This window comes from Melopsittacus undulatus, chromosome 6 (assembly GCF_012275295.1).
Source record: "Melopsittacus undulatus isolate bMelUnd1 chromosome 6, bMelUnd1.mat.Z, whole genome shotgun sequence".
Classification (NCBI taxonomy): Eukaryota; Metazoa; Chordata; class Aves; order Psittaciformes; family Psittaculidae; genus Melopsittacus; species Melopsittacus undulatus.
The window spans coordinates 50,607,729-50,626,602 of record NC_047532.1 but is presented as its reverse complement, the minus strand read 5'-3'; the positions used below and the strand labels follow the sequence as shown (position 1 = coordinate 50,626,602).

General features: G+C 44.6%; 1 protein-coding gene across 1 annotated transcript in view; it reads left to right on the top strand.

The window, feature by feature from the left end:
* The window catches only part of RGL1 (ral guanine nucleotide dissociation stimulator like 1), a 67,729-nt gene extending 52,121 nt beyond the window's left edge, over positions 1-15,608 (top strand). The window contains exons 11-18 of the mRNA XM_034064000.1: positions 3,307-3,393; positions 4,109-4,141; positions 5,458-5,579; positions 6,350-6,439; positions 9,087-9,291; positions 11,307-11,543; positions 12,826-12,940; positions 13,603-15,608. Of these exons, the coding sequence (XP_033919891.1) occupies positions 3,307-3,393; positions 4,109-4,141; positions 5,458-5,579; positions 6,350-6,439; positions 9,087-9,291; positions 11,307-11,543; positions 12,826-12,940; positions 13,603-13,790 (1,077 nt within the window). The 3' untranslated portion in view covers positions 13,791-15,608. The remainder of the gene's footprint in view (positions 1-3,306; positions 3,394-4,108; positions 4,142-5,457; positions 5,580-6,349; positions 6,440-9,086; positions 9,292-11,306; positions 11,544-12,825; positions 12,941-13,602) is intronic.
* The last annotated feature ends 3,266 nt before the right edge of the window (positions 15,609-18,874 follow it).

Below are 18,874 nucleotides of genomic sequence, written 5' to 3'. Positions count from 1 at the left end.
AGAGATGACTCCACACATACATCCATTTTTTCTGGGTATACAAACAATTACAAAGTGGGATTCATGCTGCACCCAGCTCAAGCTGTTGTGACTTAAGCTGACCTGCCAAGCTGTGACAGGAATGGCTTTTAGTGCAACCCAGGTGTCCTTTAACTTCAGCATCACCTGCCTGTGATGGAAATGGATATGCAGAGCATCAGCATTGCCAATGCATTCAGTGATCTGATGCTAGGAATAGTCAAAGATTGCAGGATTTGGTGGATATGTTCAGGGGCCACTTTATGTTCCCTGGTGCAGTCTTCCCATGAAAGAGTTAAGTGGGTATATGGACTTGCTTTTTCCTTTCACACTTAAAAATGCTTAACATTCCAGCCTGTTTTTTGGGATGGACACTGAGCCAGGAGTTTGGCCTTAGTTTTAAGTTTTCAGATTTACTAAGGCTGTCATATAAAAAAGGTAATAAATGATTGATGAATAGAAACATGAGTTCCTGAGTTTCAACTCTCTTGTTTCTATCCTACAAGAAAGAATTCCATTAAATATACTTGTTAACCCTTAGAGAGAGACACAATGAAAGCCATGGAGTAAAATACGTAATGTAAATACTGAAATTCTTGTGATAAAGAGAATCAGCTGTGGCCAGAACAGAAGGCTTTTTACTTTCAAACAAGCTCATGAAACTTCTGCCATACTAGCTTGAAAATTGCACAGACTTTTAGAGAGATTGCTTTGTAAAACATATCTGGTTTCCAGTCTGTTGGTGAAAATGGCTTTCATCTCGAAGATAGCAAGGATTTAAAAGGACAGGGGGAGAGAAATCTGGGATGCTTCTGGAGGCAAAAGTGCTGAATATGATATTCTGTCTATTTGTTTGGAAAAAACTATGGATCGTGTTGGATGGTACAAATAAGCATTTTTGTCCACAAGTTTAGAAACAGCCTGACTGTACAACTGCAGCAGCCCAGAAAAGTTAAAATTTAAGTCATTAAAATGCAGTGAGTGGCTGGGGAAGACTGTCATTTCTTGACAGAAAAAAAAAAATGGTGACTTGATTTGACTTGACTGTCACATGGTATAACATCATTAAGTAAATACCCACTTGAATGAAGCAGAGAAACTGCTTACACAGGCTAGCTAGGACCATTCCTCAGCTCTTTCTGTTGCAGTGGGCAACCAAGAGGCCCTCTCCCTCGTGCTCTGCACTTATGAAAGGTGGAAGCAAGGACAGGTGGCCTGGGAAGAATATAGGGAAGTTGACCGGGAAGCTAGGGACCAGGTTAGGAAAGCTAAGGCCCAGTTAGAATTAAACTTGGCAAGGGTGAAAGATAACAGGAAGGGATTGTATAGGTACATTGCAAATAAAAGACAGACTAGGGACAATGTGGGCCCTTTCCAGAAGCTATTGGGAGAACTGGCTACCCTGGATTTGGGAAGGCTGAGGTTCTTCATAACTTTTTTCCCCTCAGTCTTCACTGGCAAAGGCTCTGACCACACCACCCAAGTCCTGGAAGGCAGACGCAGGAACTGTGAGAATGAAGACCTTTAGGCCCACTGTAGGAGAGGATCTGGTTCAAGACCATCTTGAGAACTTGAACATACACAAGTCCATGGGACCTGATGAAATCCATTCATGGGCCCAGAAGGAGCTGGCGAATGAAGTTGCAAAGCCACTGGCCATCATATTTGAAAAATCATGGCAGACAGGTGAAGTTCCCAATGACTGGAAAAAGGGAAATATAACCCCCATTTTCAAGAAGGGGAAAATGGATGACCCGGGGAATGACAGACCAGTCAGTCTCACCTCTGTGCCTGGCAAAATCTGGGAGCAGATTCTCCTGGAAGGCATGCTAGAGCACATGAAAAACAACAAGGTGCTTGGTGACAGCCAGCATGGCTTTACTAAGGGGAAATCCTGCCTGACCAATTTGGTGGCCTTCTGAGGTGAGGCTATAGAGCTGATGGACAGGAGCAGAGCAGTTGATGTCATCTACCTGGACTCGTGCAAGCGTTCGACACTGACCCACACAACATCCTTGTCTCTGAATTGGAGAGACATCAATTTGATAGGTGTACCACTCGGTGGATAAAGAACTGGCTGGATGGCCACACACAAAGAGTTCTGGTCAATGGTTCAGTGTCTGACTGGAAACCAGTAACGATTGGTGTCCCTCAGGGATCGGTGTTGGGACCAATCTTGTTTAACATCTTTGTCGCTGACATGGACAATGGAATTGAGTGTGCCCTCAGCAAGTTTGCTGATGACACCAAGCTGTGTGGTTCTGTTGATACGCTGGAGGGAAGGAATGCCATTCAGAGGGACCTTGACACACTTGTGAGGTGGGCTGATGCCAACCTCAAGAAGTTTAACCATGCCAAGTGCAAGGTCCTACACCTGGGTGGGAGCAATCCCAGGCACAGCTACAGGTTGGGCAGAGAAGTGATTCAGAGCAGCCCTGTGGAGAAGGACTTGGGGGTATTGGTTGGTGAGAAACTGAACATGTGCTGGCTGCAATGTGTGCTCGCAGCCCAGAAAGCCAACAGTATTCTGGGCTGCATCAACAGGAGCATTACCAGCAGGTCAGAGGAGGTGATCCTCTGCTACTCTGCTCTCATGAGACCTCATTTGGAGTATTGTGTGCAGTTCTGGTGTCCTCAACATAAAAAGGACATGGAACTGTTAGAACAAGTCCAGAGGAGGGCCACGAGGATGATCAGGGGACTGGAGCACCTCGTGTATGAAGACAGGCTGATAAAGTTGGGGCTGTCCAGCCTGGAGAAGAAAAGGCTGCATGGGAGACCTCATAGCAGCCTTCCAGTATCTGAAGGGGGGCTATAAGGATGCTGATGAGGAACTCTTCATTGGGGACGGTAGTGATAGGACAAGGGGTAACAGGTTCAAATTTAAACAGGGGAAGTTTAGAGTGGCTATAAGGAGGAAGTTCTTTACTGTTAGGGTGGTGAGACAGTGGAATGGGTTGCCCAGGGAAGTTGTGAATGCTCCATCCCTGGTGGTGCTCAAGGCCAGGTTGGATGAAGCCTTGGGTGACAAGGTTTAGTGTGAGGTGTCCCTGCCCATGGCAGGGAGGTTGGAACCACATGATCTTAAGGTCCTTTCCAACCCTAGCTATTCTATGATTCTATCAATTCTGGATTATATACTGGGCAATATATGTAATGAAAGAAAGCATACTTTGTAAGACCACTGTTTAAGCAGAGTACTTGTACTTCATTTTTTTACAGGAGCATTCTAGCATTTTAGTTATTACCACTTGTCAGTCAATGCAACGTTGCTCTTATCATTTGCAGGGAGTAATGCAAGGCACAGTTCCTTACCTTGGGACCTTCCTCACTGATCTCATCATGCTTGACACAGCCCTTCCAGACTATGTTGAGGTAATTTTTGAATTCTCGCTGCCTTCCCACCCCTATGTGTGTCTGTTCACCTGTCTTCTACTGGGAAGGAGTATGCAGTTTTATTAGCAACAAGAATCTTTAGGGCAGGTATCTCGAGGGAAAAGCTTAGCATTGTCTTTTGTCTTGTTTCCCTACGTTAGAAAACATGAAGATGGTAGGTTTTCCATTATTCTGTTTTATTTTCTGAAAACATTTTGCGTATAATGATTTCTCTGAATAACTGGTAAAATACACAGAATGACAAATTTACCTCTTCAGACCAATGAGTGAAGTGCTTCACTATTGACTCAGACTTGTCACTCTTGGCAGTTCCCTTCTGTCCATGCTTTGTGTTCAGCTGGTGAACTCACTGAGGAGCACTGCTAAACTCAAAGCCCAGCCAAAAGCCAAGTTTGTTTCTTGCATTCAAAATCCTGCTAGCATTCTTGAGACCTGATCTCAACACAGCTTTTAGGAGCACTCTTGTGCTTTTCCTTTTGGGCAGACTGCCATTTAGGCCATGAGGACAGATAACCTTTGGAGACTCAGATGAGTGCTGTGCTTTATGCCAGATCTGAAAACAGCTAGTTTTAGAAGGTGCTTACTCAGGGCAGGTCTGTGCTTTACATTAGCTTTGCTACTTCTTCCTGTTTGTGATGAAATTCAACTGAGCATGTGCTCTTCTACTCTGATCCCTTCTCTTTCCTTGTAACAGGGTGGCCTGATAAATTTTGAGAAGAGACGAAGGGTAAGCTGAATGTTCTGTGATTTTTAGTATAGTGTTGCCCTCTTCTAGAGTGAGGCCATTTGTCTTTGTTCAGGCATATACAACAGCTGTTAATTTTAATTCAAGTTCACAAGGAAAGAATACATCCCAAAAATGCTGTGAGCCTCTGCCAAACTGTGTGTGTGGCAGGGGTGGTGCAGGAAGAGAACCTGCTTTTTAGATGTGAGCAACAGGGGAAGAGGAGCTCAGGCCACTTACTTCCATGGGATTTACATCTGTGGCATAAGACTATGTGTTGAATAAGACCTGGTGGCATGAGAATTGTGCATTCCAGAAGATGCAGTTTGAAAATATCTTCCTTCTGCTGCAGTTAACTATTTGTAGGTAAAAGGCTGCAGAGAATGAAGCAGGTACACAGGACTGAGAAATAAACACTGTCTTTCCTTTCAGCCTCATCCCTGTTGGTCAGATAGATAATGCTATGTAGGAGTAGAGGTACTAAGGTTGCATTTGTCTAAATTAAGTCCTGCCAAATCTCCCTTCTGTGGTCTGAAAGGAGGCTTGGATTTGGCTGTGATGGAGCCATTTCCTTCCCTTAACTGCTTCCAGTTCTATAGGACGCTTCTTGGACTTGCCTTGGGTGTACAGCTAAATAGCTCAGGATGCTAATAACGCAATACAGATGCTTCTCCATGGCCATCCGTCCAGCTTCGTACAAAGCAGTGGCAAAGCTGCCCTCTGAACCATGATGAGTACTCAGCTCCATACCTACATCCTGATTCTATAAGCTCCTCTAGCACAAGGTAGTTTTAAGGGTTATTTTGGCAAAGTATGTCTGCGTGTTCTAGTCACCCGTATTAAGGGTAGCGTTTTACGTTCCTCTGGTGCAAGTTTGAGCGCGCAACATGCATAGTTGAGGAGGATTAGATTCTGCTTTCATCCCAGGCACCCCTAATTATTACCTTTGTTTGGTGCCTGAGAACCACTTAAGTTCAGAACGTGATTCTTCTCTCAGAGCTGGTCTGGCCAGCACAGGGGTGAGAAGGTAGGTTAAGCTGAAGGATTTATGACCTTCACTACTCTTGTTCCTAGAGAAACAACCAGCAGTGCTGCTGTTTGGTGGGTTTGCACCAGCATTGCACTTCAGTTGGTACTTGGGAAAGGACTTCACTGTTTGAAAAACTGGTTCTTGAAATTGTCACTCAGCTGAACCTGAACTTCAGGTCAAACTAAATTTGTCCTGGCGCTTTTGGTCTGTGTGTTTATTATTATATGAATTAATTTTGCTTTATCTTGTTTTCTACTTAGAATTTATTTTTGATTGCGTATTTTCTTAGGAATTTGAAGTAATTGCCCAAATAAAGCTCCTGCAATCTGCATGTAACAGCTATTGCATGGCACCAGACCAAAAATTCTTGCAGTGGTTCAGAAGACAGCAGCATTTAACTGACAAGGAGAGGTAGGTTAAGTTCTGCTGGCGAAGCCAGCTTTTCTTACTCCGCACCCACCTGCAAATAGGTTATGTCAGCCTTTAGTTATCCTCCTACAGGAAGGTGTATATACTGCTGCTCCGGGAGAGTGAAAATACATCTGCCTTCTGCTTGAACACTTAGCAGGGTTTAGTTTTGAAACTGGATATCAGACCTGCCTTGGATAGGCTGTTGGGCCTAGGGTGTCTGTATGCTCAGACGTTGATCCTGAGGGATGTCAAGATGCAGTCACTGAGCCTTCAGCTGGTGGATGCAGGTAGCCACAGCCATGTAGAGCTCACTGAATGCTTGCCAGATAAGTGTCCCCCCAGGCATTTGGGGTGGGTTTTGCAGCCCTGCTGAATTCTGTGCTCCTGCACGTGCTGCTAGGCCAATCTGAGACAATTTACTTACGCATTTTAATATCTCCACTATGTAGATGAATACCCCTCGGCTGCAGTAAGAGTGTAAGCACAGATACATACTGCATTGTACTGAGTGATACTAAAAAACTATGTCAGCTTATCCATGATGAACATAATCCAAAAAATGCACTAGTTGTTAAAATTATTCTAAAGAAGTGAAATATCCCCTTCACCGTGGTAAAATGTACACACAGCTATGTTCCTCTCCGTGGAACTGCAGCCTGTGAAGTAGGAATACCTGAAGGTTTCTCAAATTTCTTGAATATTGCTACTGTGAGATCTCTAACTAATAGTCTTGCCTGTAAAAGATTAACCCAGTGGCTTCTGTTCTGCAGTTACAACCTTTCACGTGAGGTTGAAGCAGCTGCTGACACTAGCACCACATCACCAAAATCTCGGAAAAGCATGGTGAAGAGATTCAGCCTGTGAGTATAATGGAGGAAAGGGCATGTGGTGTTTGATCTATTCATGCTTAGATTAACACAAGTAGCACTCATTTCACCAGCTGAAAATCCTGGCTGGGGTTCCAGACCACTGAATAGCTTCCAGAAGACACCATCAGCTAGAAATGCAAACTTCTGAAGCTCTCCCTGTCTACTGTTATAAGTAATCATGAAGATTATTAATGATAAAAGAGATTAGAAACAAGCAAGCCTTTCTAAGCTGTCAGAAAAAGGAATCATTTTTGTGCTAGTTTATAAATTCAAAATCTATCATAGAATCATAGAATCACGGAATCACAGAATCCCAAGGGTTGGAAGGGACCTCAAAAGATCACCTAGTCCAACCCCCATGCAAGAGCAAGGTAACCTAGAGTACATTTTAGTGTGAAGTGTCCCTGCCCATTGCATGGGGGTTGGGACCAGATGATCTTAAGGTCCTTTCCAACCCTAACCATTTTATGATTCTATCACACGGGAACTTGTCCAGGCAGGCCTTGAATATCTCCAACGTAGGAGACTCCACAATCCCCCTGGGCAACCTGTTCCAGTGCTCTGTCACTCTTACAGTAAAGAAGTTCTTCCTGATGTTTACATGGAACCTAGAATAGTTAGGGTTGGAAAGGACCTTAAGATCATGTGGTTCCAACCTCCCTGCCATGGGCAGGGACACCTCACACTAAAGCATGCCGTGCAAGACTTCGTCCAACTGCCAGGGATGGAGCACTCACAACTTCCCTGGGCAACCCGTTCCACTGCCTCACCACCCTCACAGTAAAGAATTTCTTCCTTATATCCAATCTAAACCTCCCCTTTTTAAGTTTTAACCCTTGTCCTGTCAATAACTTCCCTGAACGCAATAGCAAAACAAAGTAAAGGAGAATGAAGTCTGGCCTATTATTAGTCTAGTTTGCTATACACATGCAAAAAATTCTTTGCAGGGTTTTAATATGAAAATTTAAATTATCAAAAAGGCATTTGATAAGGGAAACAATCTGCCTAACTACCTTTAAATTAAAGAAGGGAAAAAGATCATGGGGAAGCGGTCCAATTTTGTCTTATACCACAGAGATTCAAACAGAAGATGGGTGGAGAACAGGGGCATAGAGCTAAACAGACATGGGAAACAATAGACTAGCAAGAATTCAGGGCAAGCTGCAGGGAATGAAAGCAGATATCAAGGACTGATGGAAAAATATCTTCAAGTTGAGAAATTTGAACCTGATGTGAGAGGACATATGAAGGGACTCCCATATATCAGTGGCATAATGAAGACGAGGGGGAAAACGATGAACTTGACTGCACTACCATCTCTTAACTATCCTTTCCTGCTTGGCTCTTGGATGTAGTTTCCTCAGAACAGTCAGTTGCTGTTCACTTCATATCAGCGCTACTGCAGGTTAGGGTCTGAAAGAAGAATAGATGTTTTGAGTTCTGATACACACACAAAAAAAAAATCCGGGAATCTGTTCAGAAAGTGTTTCAATGAGTCAGTCTGAGTTGGTGATAGGACAATGTGACCTTTGAAGATGACAGTGCCTGAACTGTCGGTGACCTGTCATTTGGGTCTCCCTTGGCCTGTGCCTAAACTGTGTGCAGGAGGTGTTGCTGGAGAGCGTAGGCTTTATTCTTTCATTTCTGGTTGTGTTTCAGTGCTGTGTTGTCTTTTACCATACTGAGTTTGTTTGCACTGTGCAGTCTTTGTCTAAAGAGTTGTTTCATCTGCTCTCTGAAAGTGTTTTCATGCAAATCAACACTGTAGAAAAGGCTGGCATAATTCATGCCAGTAACAGCTAGTGACACCTCTTAAATTGTCTTAAACCATTACCTGCATGCTGACTAACATCTAATTCACCTTGCTTCTCTACTGAACAAATTATACGAGTTTGTTTTCTTCGACACTCCTTGAAATTTATTTGAGCTGCATTTAGAAATCAGTCTCAGAGAGAGTGAGCAAGCCTGTAATTGACACTTTCTTGTGCTCTGCCTGTCTACATCTCCATTCAGACTCCTAGAGGAACTGGTAGCTGTGGCTCCTTTATTGAGTGAAAAATTTGCAGCAGGGATGAATTTGCCTTTTGAAACCTTTGCCGGGTGTATGGCCATGCATTACCTCTCATGCACTGTTTCACTCACTCATGGTGACTGAGTAGGTCTCGAGCTGCCTTGTGTACGCAGTCCCGTACAGCTTCCTTGTGTACGCAGTCCTGGCCTGCTGTCAGAGTGTGACAGCAGTGTAGGACTGCATAAAGTGGAGCCAGCTGCCATGCCTCGAACTTGCTCCTCATCCTGTGTTTTGTGAACAGATCAGATTTACCATTAATCATTTCCTAGGAAATGAGTCTGAAAATCTAACAGTCCAAAGAGGAGCCTTGTTTGTGACACCAGGACATTAGCTATGATTTTGGCCTTGCAGCTGGTGGGTGTGCTAGGTCAAGAAAGTATTGTGTTAGTGTATAACAAGCTCTCTTGACAAACTGTCTAAGCAACATAGAGGAAATGAAAACAACAGGACAGTCGAGATAGGAAAACAAAACAATACATAGGACTTTTGAACCAAGCGACAGCTTTGCTTAGCCCAGCTCTGTCATGCTTTTGCTTACTGGCTTTTATGCTTTGTTTTCTATACTAGACTGTTTCTAGGCTCTGAGATGATTGCCCATAGCACACCCATCAAAGAGCAGCCCAAATCTACCCCAGGTGGGAGCTCTGGTGAAAGCACAGACTCGGCCAGTGTTTCATCATGTGAGTTTAACCACTCTGAAGCTGAAGACTTCTGCATCGGTCCCGTAGACACTCCTGACACTCTTGACACTCCTCATGAGTCTCAGAAAAAGGTACAATCTGGGCCTGTTGCCAGCAACATATATATATATATATAAAAAATTATAAATACCTATAAACATATATAAGTAGTATATAAGAGACTGTTGACACACAGGCAGGCCCTAGATGCTTTCCCAAGCCTGTTGGTCTTGGCTAGAGCATTGTTTTTAGTGGAATGGAGAGACACTAGAAATAGGTGTGTAAAAATGGAAGCAATACAGTCAAGATTTTTGCACAATCTTTTCTATGTTGCTGAGATATGAGGCAGGCTGAAGTTCCCCTTCCCTGAAACCTCATGTTCTTGTGCTTGGCAGTGTTCTTTTAGGTGAGACCACAGAGAAGCACAAGATGAATCTTTCTTTCAGTCTCTTAACTCTCCATTTTGAGAGGGATGGGGCAGGTTAGTGACAGTTCTGCCTTTGAGCCTGGAGTGAAGAGCCTGAGCATCGCACTCACGGCACATTAGCAGTAAAATGGACAAGAGGATTTATAAGTCCCCACAAACAAAACCAAATGAAACAGGAGATGGGATCAGCTGAAGAGTAGTAAGATCAACAGCCAGTCATTGTCTCCTTGAATATCTCAGGTTTGATGACTTATTCTGTCAGCAGCTGGCTTTTGTGTTCATCCTCAACCAGCTGTAGCTAGAAAAGGAAGTTTGGCTTTGGCAGCAGTTGTGCGCTCACAAAGCTCAGCTGCAGTAAGGCTGTGCCTCCACTCTGGGAAACGTGTCTTCTAGGTGTGGAAGCATGTGTGCATTGGTAGCGGGCTAATCCTGGGGAAGACAGAGCACCTGCACTTGCCCAAGTGATAGGCAGATGCAGTCAGGGTTGACTAATGCTGTGGGGTTTGAGCTTCTGCAAGCTGCCCCTGCCAAGATGAACACCTTGCTTTGACTCAGGTTAATTTCACTTGGAAAGTCAGTATGCAGTATGGAGCTGCTGCACCTCCTCCTGCACATCAGCTCACGCTTAGCGCATGCAGCCAGTGTCTTACACAAAGTCACTGAACCAGGGCACCTGGAATCCATCCCATTTTGCGGAGAAGGCAAAGCCCTGCACCCTGGCAGCCAGGACCTGCAATGGCAAAATGAGTGTAAGGCTGAAGCTGTGTTTGTGCTGAGAGCAGGTAGGTCAGATGTGCACTGTGACCATCCAGAGACAAACTATACAGTCAGGGAAATGGCAAAAGGGATCTCATAGGGGGAGCCACAGAGACATCTTTCCTACACAGACTGCTCTTTTGAACTAAATTCTGTTAACTATTGTTGGAGCCCTTTTCAGGGATGTGTTTTTGAAGAGAGTTATTTTGAGTTTAGCTTATGGATATTTTAAATTACATTGTACTAAATGTGCTAAAATCAGATTAAGCAAAAATCCCAGGCAGTGGCATCCATAATTTTTTAACTGTTTAGCTGGAACAGTTGTTAATGGTGGTTTTGATAAGCAAGTTGGGAAATGGAAGATCCTCTCAGCAGTTCTTGAACAAGGCCAAGAAAGAGAATGGCCAAGCCCTGAGCAGCGGGGGGAGGAAGGAACGAAAGAATGAAGAAAGAAAGGGGGCAGATTTCACTAAGGTGAGACTGTTCAAGGAGAAATGGCAGACAGGGAGGTGTGCGTGCATCTTCACTCTTGTAAAGGATACAACCTATCGCAGGAGCAGTGATGCCTGTGAGTCCCTCTGTTCTTTCCCAGCCGGGGTTGCCTACAACCTGATTCTGTTTATCTGCTGCCACCTCCTGGCCTGCTCCAGAGGTGCAGGAGGCACCTCTGGGAGGCAAGAGCAAGCAGTGCGCCGTGTCCATCGCACCCAATTGGAAATCAATTTTCATTAAAATGGTGAGAAGAATCAAATGAAGTTCACTTTTTTTCTGAGGAAAAAAATACCCCTGCCAGTCTGCTGGGCAGAGTGCAGATGACTGAGGTTTTCTATTTGCCTTCTGCTTTCTCAAGATCTTCCTCCAGAATTACTCATGCAGACAGAAAAGATACCTGGCTTGTGACAGTGTTTTTCTTTCTTTGTGTAGCTCTCTGAATCCTCCACCTCCGGTTCCATCAGCTGTTCTATGGATGCTTCTTCCTTGGGGGTGGCATCTGTAATGTCAGCTCCTGCCATGCTGTTCTCCAGTGACAAGTGCTCTAACTCTGTGACACCCATTACCTCAAAAGAGCTGTCTCCTGTTTACAACCAGCAGAACAAAGATATGTGCATCATCCGAATCAGCACAGAAGACAACAATGGCAACATGTACAAGAGTATCCTGGTGAGTGGTGTGGAACAGCAAAATGCCGTTAGTGTAGATGATGTCCTCATCCAGGGCTTAAACCAATGGTGCTTTTACTTTTTAAAGCACCTGTTCACTGAGCTGACTAATCAAACCTGCCTTACAAGGGAAAATTACAAACATTACAATTCAAACTATGTGGAGCATAGTACAAGAGGTTTGGAAAGAGCATCTTTTTGGAAGTTACAGTCTTGAAATTAAAGGTTGTGCTTTATCAACAAGTTCAAACTGAAGCATTCTGATCAAGAACAGGCTTTGAGGCTCCTGCCTTTCTACAAGTGCTAGATGCTTTAGCTCTGAATTTGTGTCCCAGTTTTGACACAAGACACCACATGCCAAGCTGCTCCCCAGCTTTCCCTAGGAGACAGTTTCTGGAAATAGGGAGCTGTACACAGGGAAGCTGACAAGCCCTTTAATTACTCATTTTCTCTCTGTGGCAAAGGTTGCCAGACCAGCAGCAACCAGTATTTCTGTTGTGGAAAGGTGCTTCTCTTGATGCTGGTTCCACAGAAGGGTTCCAGCAGGGGTGGGCCAGTTGCATGCAGGTCTGTGTGGGACCATGGGCAACGTGACTCGCCTGTACTGTACATGATCTCTGAAGTTAATCCTGATGGAGACTCAGCTGCTGAACAAATGCTTTTGGTCACTTGGGGCCTGTGGGAGGGATGTAACAAACACAGAGGGATCGTTCATAGCACTTTTTAGCTACCTTACAATTTTAATGGTCTGATGTCTCCAAATCGCAGAGATGGTCCCCGTGAGCCTGACAAATATGGTTACTGGCAAGACCAATCTTCCTTCTGACTGCATAAGCCTCTGAAGGGAGCCCAGTGTCTGATCAGGATACACAGTGCTTCCACAGCAGACAGTAAACCCAGTTAACAGGCCAAAAATCTTTACAGGATGTCAAAGAAAAAGTATTTGGACAGGAGACCGCAGATTAATTGATGTCTGCAAACCACAGATGGCACAGCTATTTAAGTGGACTTTTTATGGCTAGGTGAGAGCAGCATCTCATCTCTCAAAGTGTTTGCTCTGTGATTAACTACTGCTTCTTTTAATAGAGTATCTGTCACCTTGAACTAAAAACCCAACACCACCAAATGTCAGTACCTAGTACTTTGTTCCTGACCTATCATTTTTTCAGTTCTCTGAAATGTTCCCTAAGACCAAGCAGTTTGCAGAAAGGCCTTTGCTAATTTGCCCAACTGTTAGATAGCACGAACAAGCAGAAGTTCTCATTGCAACTCTGTCTTTTCAGCTAACTAACCAAGACAAAACTCCTGCTGTTCTCCAGAGAGCTCTGTTAAAGCATAACCTGGAATCTGATGCAGCTGAGGACTATGAGCTTGTACAGGTCATCTCTGAGGATAAAGGTAGGGAATCGGAACTCTGCTGCTGCTCAAAAGGTTCTGCTGGATTTTGAAGGAAAGAGTAAAATGGGAAGCAATGTTAGAAATGCCATGAACATGTCACAGCTGGCAACGAGACTAATTGCCAGGGATACACAGGGATGATTTATTATGAGAGCCAGCACATTGCTTCGCACAGGCAGAGCACACTTGTAGGTTGCCAGGTACACGTTTGTATGTGCACTGTGACTGCAGAGCTCTTGACTGAATGGCAGCTGCTCTCTGTCCCTGAGCACAGTCAGCCACCAGGGTCAGGTGGCAGGGTGCAAACTCCCCAGGGATCAGGGCAGGCTCAGATCCTACCGGTGTTATCAGGACATGCAAACAGAGCTCTGAGCACAATGTCCTCTTGGAGTGGCTGCCAGGTCCTCTGCCAGGCTGCCCATGGCCTGGATTTGTCCTCCACCTCCTGTCCTCTGCAGCCCTGCTCCCCCTCTTTGTGGGGCAGCTGCTGTGGGTGCCACCTGATGCAGCTTTGGCTGAAGAGGCACAGCAGAACAAGAAAAGGGGCCCAGTACTACCTGGCTGTGTACACTCAATCTTTTCACCCGGTCCCTGTTCTCTTGCAGCTTTCCTTCTATGTGCAATACTACAAATCAGCACTTGCTCTGGTTCCTCTTTTGCAGAGCTGGTGATCCCAGACAATGCCAATGTGTTTTATGCCATGAACAGCCACGGGAACTTTGACTTTATCCTGCGGAAAAAAGCTTCGGTCAACATGGATTTGAAAATGAGGAGCCACTGCAATCTAACACTCTCGAGAACTGCCAGACGGGGGTGCTGGAGCAATAGGCTCAGCAAAATTACACTGTGAGGGAGGCAAGGCCACAGGGAGAACTGGCTGAGGCTTTTCCCTTTGCTACCATCCAGTATTACAGAAAAACAGCAGATGGATTTGTCAGCATACAACTTTGAAAACAGAAGACCTACAGCCAGCGAGGTGTCTTTTCTCCCTTGCAGCCTTATATGGAAAAACAGATGTGAATTTACAGGACAGCAGGACTGGAGATTTTGTTGTTTTGTTTTGCACATTAGCCTAGGAAGGTGAGAGCCCCAGTTAAAGGGGAAAACAGGACTGCAACGTTGGTCTAAGGAACATGACACAAGCCAACTCTTCCTGTGAGAAAGCATTTTGCTTTGTGCCAGTATTACACAGAAGATCTAGACTTAGTTGTTATAGAATTGGAGAAGAAAAGCCTCAGTACAATTGCGCTGGAGCTAAGGAGGAGGTCCCAGCCAGCCTCCAGCTGAGTGATGGGAGCACTCATTTGCAGGTGTGGGTGAGCTGAGCGCGAGTAGCAGTTGCTGCCTCCAGGGGGCATCTGAATTTACGGAAGATCAGGATGGGTACTCATCACTGGGGACGGCAGAAACTGCAAGCATGTAGTATTGCTCTCTCACGCAGCTGGCACACTTCTTTTTGCACTTGTTCTGCACCAGAAAATTGCCTATTTTGGATTTTTTTTCCCCCAAAGAATTTTACTATAACAGACTACACTTGCATTTGGATGAATGTCATAGTTTGTTCATGAACAAGGCAGACAAATGCTACTTGTTGGGATTTAGGTCTTGTCTTAATGCCACTGCAGGGTGGTTCTCCTTTTACTTTGCTAACCCACTGAACAGAAATCAATGCCTTTTGCATGTACCCTTAAATGACTGATGTACCTCTTTTTTAATGTGCAATCACTCTTCAAGAGCAAAACTTTTAACTCACATTTTCATTCATGAGGGGACACTACATGACCTTTTATTTTAAAAGTGAGTATTGAGATAGCCAGGTTTTAAGCATTACCCCAACCAGTGATTTTATATACTTGTAGTATTATTATGCATAACCTACAGGCACCTCCCTTGCTCTTTATATGCATCTATGAAATTAATTTCCAGACAGAGTACATCCTTTCAGCTGGAATAGAGAATTTAATCATCTCTTCTCTGTGAAACTTTAAGTAACAATTTCTGAATCTTTCCCCAGCACACTGGCTTCCTTGAAGTCAGAGATTTTATTTTTAAAAGCCGTAAATAAGGCATCAGATTGGAAGCAGCCCTGATGGACAAGGCTATCTTTGAGATACATTAGTATTAGTTAAACCAGACTCAAATACTGCATTTTATCCATGCCTGGGCCTTGTTTCCTTCCAGTTGCATAGCACCAATTTTCAAAACTGGGCTCAGGTTACATGCTTTGCATCAGGGTCAGTGATGCAAACATCACGATCGTGCATGATCGTTAATGTTTTACACACCTACAAGGTTTGTCACTTCTGTTTACAAGTTGCACCATGTAGGTCCTAGTCTGAATAGTTTAAGAATTCCAAATTAGGTTTTATTGAGACAGTGAAGGTAGTGAGTTTGTAACTGAGCCTTAACCTCTGCCCAGAGTTAGGGCAAAATTAGAACAGAAGTTCAGTTTTCTTTGCATTTCAGTATAAGCATCATTGATGTCCATACGGTATCATTTCTAAAGTATAGTGTTGCTCACTCAAAGGTGTATGTCTGTGTTAAGGTGAAAGTTGAATGTTCTTGATTTTGAAATTACACTTTCCATAAGGTTATATATGAAAAAGATGTTTTTTAATTGCTTTCCTGCAATCTTTATACATAAGTATTAAACCTTTTTCCACTCGTATTTGTCTCAAGCTGGTCTATGTTCTTACCGTGTATTTTCTTACTGTGTGTCAGGTTGAGGGGGTTTGTTTGGTTGGTGTTGGTTTTGTTTATTGCCTCACACCACCTCTGTCACTGTTTACTTAATTGCTTTTACTGTTGGAACTTCTTCCAGCTCCCACAACTCATCTTCCCTTCTCCCTTGAGAACTTGAAACGCCACATTTCAGCTGCATGCCCTGTAGGTGTAACCCTTCAGCTACAACCTTCCTTCGGCATTGCTTTCATTTTCAACATCACATCCAGTAATAAGATATGGACTGGTTGTAACACTGCCAGCATTATTGGGGCGCATCTTCTTTAAATTCCTACAGTTTTCATATGAGGGTGGCTTCTGTGTTTCAACAACAGTGGGGCTAGAAACGATTGTCCAAGTAAACCAGTCTCACCTGCGTTACCTATCGAGTTGATGCGTGGGTAGACTCCACAACTCGTTAAAGTTGTACAGTAGGTATGCTTTTATTCAGTGCTGAGGTGCATGGGGGATAGCTTCTCCAAAGGCATGCTCGCCTCAGCATTGTTCTCCTTCATATTTATCCTCTAAACTATTACATAACACAACACGCCTATACATACTTGTGACCTATCCCCGCTTCATATTCTAATGAGGTAAAAGGCCCTTACTTGCGTAGGGTCTCCTGGTGGTCGTGGGCGGGGGTCTCAAGATGAAGTAAACGAGTCTTCCCTGAACTTTTCATCTCCAGTCATTGCGCGTGTTCCCTGGTGGTTTAGTCACTGTCCAAACCGCAAAGCCGAGTTCAGCCAGTTTAGGCCTCCAGAGAACAGGAGTTACTGTTCCTTCCTCTCATCAATAGCCTTAGTCCTCCCACCCTGTTCCAGCAAGCACCATAAGTGTAGAGCAGGCATTTGTTGAGTAAGCATGAGTAAGCAGTAACATTGTTAAGCAAGCAGCTTAACCCTAACCCACCTGGACAACAGTTAACCCTTCACATCAGAGTCACAGCAGCTTATCATGAGCTCTGTGTAATCAGTCGCACACTGCAAGAGTGCAATGAGCTTGTTGAGAGCTAAACCTCAGGAAAGCAAAAACCATCCCAGTGCATCAACCGTGCACACCAACCTGCTACTGCTCTGGAATATTTTGTGCTCTTTTTTTGAGCTTGCAGTTTAATGATTTCTGCTGCAGCTAACTGGGCATCTGAGATTATACACAATTTTTACAGCTGCTTGCTTCTCCATGAAATTATTCTCTTTTGGTGCAGTGAATGATTTCTACAGCAAGTTAATAAATATAAAATGGTTTTGAGTGTTTGCATCTTTTCCCCATTGACCCCGTCACAGCATTTTCACCCCCTGGCCTCACAGCCATTACTTTCTTGGGTTTTTTTCCCCTTCCCTGCACACAATACTAAGGGTTGGACTTTACCCAGCACAGCTGCTTATTCAGCCTCTTAGCACAGTCCCTCTTCCCCTCAGACCTCTCACACAGGTGACCTGCCTGTCACAAGTCACTTCAGCACTAGGGGAAACTCCTAAAACTGCCAAAGTCACACCAAGCCTCTGAACTATGGCAGTTGCCTTTGCCAGGACATTCATGACTATCAACTGCCTTTCATGTCACAACAGCAAAGCCAAGAAGAACGATTATACTGAATTTAAGCTGCCTCTTGCTTTTTTCCTAGGGATACAAAACAAACCAACACAACCTTACTCAATCTCCTTCAGGATAAATACAATCTATTTGTGAACTAGGAATTTCATATTGCAAATACTGAGAGTACACCACCATTTGTCCTTTTCTAAACAAAAGGCAAAGACAGAATTATCAGATTGCAAGCACTCTTACTGCAGATACTCATTTCTGGGGCTCATCACCATAACCTTTCTTTGTCAGCAGGCTTGCTACTTGGACTCTGTGAAACCTGTTGCTAGCTTCCACTGCTCTGTCACCAGACTCACTGGGGTAGGCACTTGTTGGGTGTTTATTCCCATCAGCTGGGGGCTCCTGGGTTTCAGCTCTCATGCTCCGCAGCAGAACAAAAACCCCATACCAAAAGGAGGGGGGAAAGAGGAAAAGGAACACTCTGTGCATCATGAAGCAGCCTGGCAAATTCTTACTTTCCCCTTGTTAAGTTCTGCTAATGGAAACTCATTTTCGAGGTGTCTGAGCAAGTGCATGACTACACACAGCACAAGACGCCTTCACATTTGGGCTGCGGGTGCTAAACCTGGGGGAGGCTCAGAGGGGACACCCCTTCCATGCCTGTGCTGCACCATACCCCAGGACGGCACAGTCCCCGCCCTGCTCACAGCAAACAGCATCTCCACCAGAGCCCGGAGGCTGGTTCAAGCTGGAACTGCTCCTTGCCCTCAGTTCTGAAGCCCATTATGTGAGTTACAAACAACAAACAAACAAAAAAGCAAACCCCCAAACCCCAACTATGGAAAGTGGAAAAATAATGGACAAATACAGAAGCATTTTAGCTGGCTCCTACTTTTCCAAAACACAATTAATTCCGAGGAGGGCAAAGCCAGACAAGGAATTAAAAACACAGGGAAAAACAGCAGGTGGAACCACTGCCCATCTGCCAGGTCTTGCATATGAAAACTCTTGTCTGTATGTGCACACAGGTATGCATATAAGTAGAAAAACATGCAGCTAGATGGAGGCCATATCTGCTCTGAAACTAACATATTCATTTAATTCTAGTATTCTTTAGCTGTGTCCTTCCTCCCTTGAAACCGCCATCATGCCCCTTGTACCACTCACTCCCAAAGTCAACTAGAAGAAAAAAACCACGCACACAAAGAAACCCCAAACCAACCAACCAACCAACCCACCCCAATGCTGTTGTCAAGATGCTTTTAATAAACGGCAGCTTCACCTGTTGGTCAGTGCCAGTTGCATCCAGCCTTGGGCACCTGCCTCCACCACATCTGCAGGACGTGCTTTAAGGCCCAGGTAGCCTGGTGGCACCAATACAGAAGGCTGTGCAAGTGACGCAGAGACCTTTTTTACCTTTTATTCTTTGAATGAGCTACATTAAGCTTAAAAAAGCTCACCCACCCATGCTGGCTCATCCCTCCTGTTCTGACAGACTCAGATGCACATGCACGTTACCATGTGCTGTGGGGAGCTGAGGCCCTGCTCCTCTTGTGCACCCTTCTCGCCACAGCTCCAGCAGCTGCCAGCCTTCAAACAGCATTACTAAAGGCTTGGGGAAACAGCTACACTTCAAAATGTAAACTGCCAGGACCCAGGCCCCAA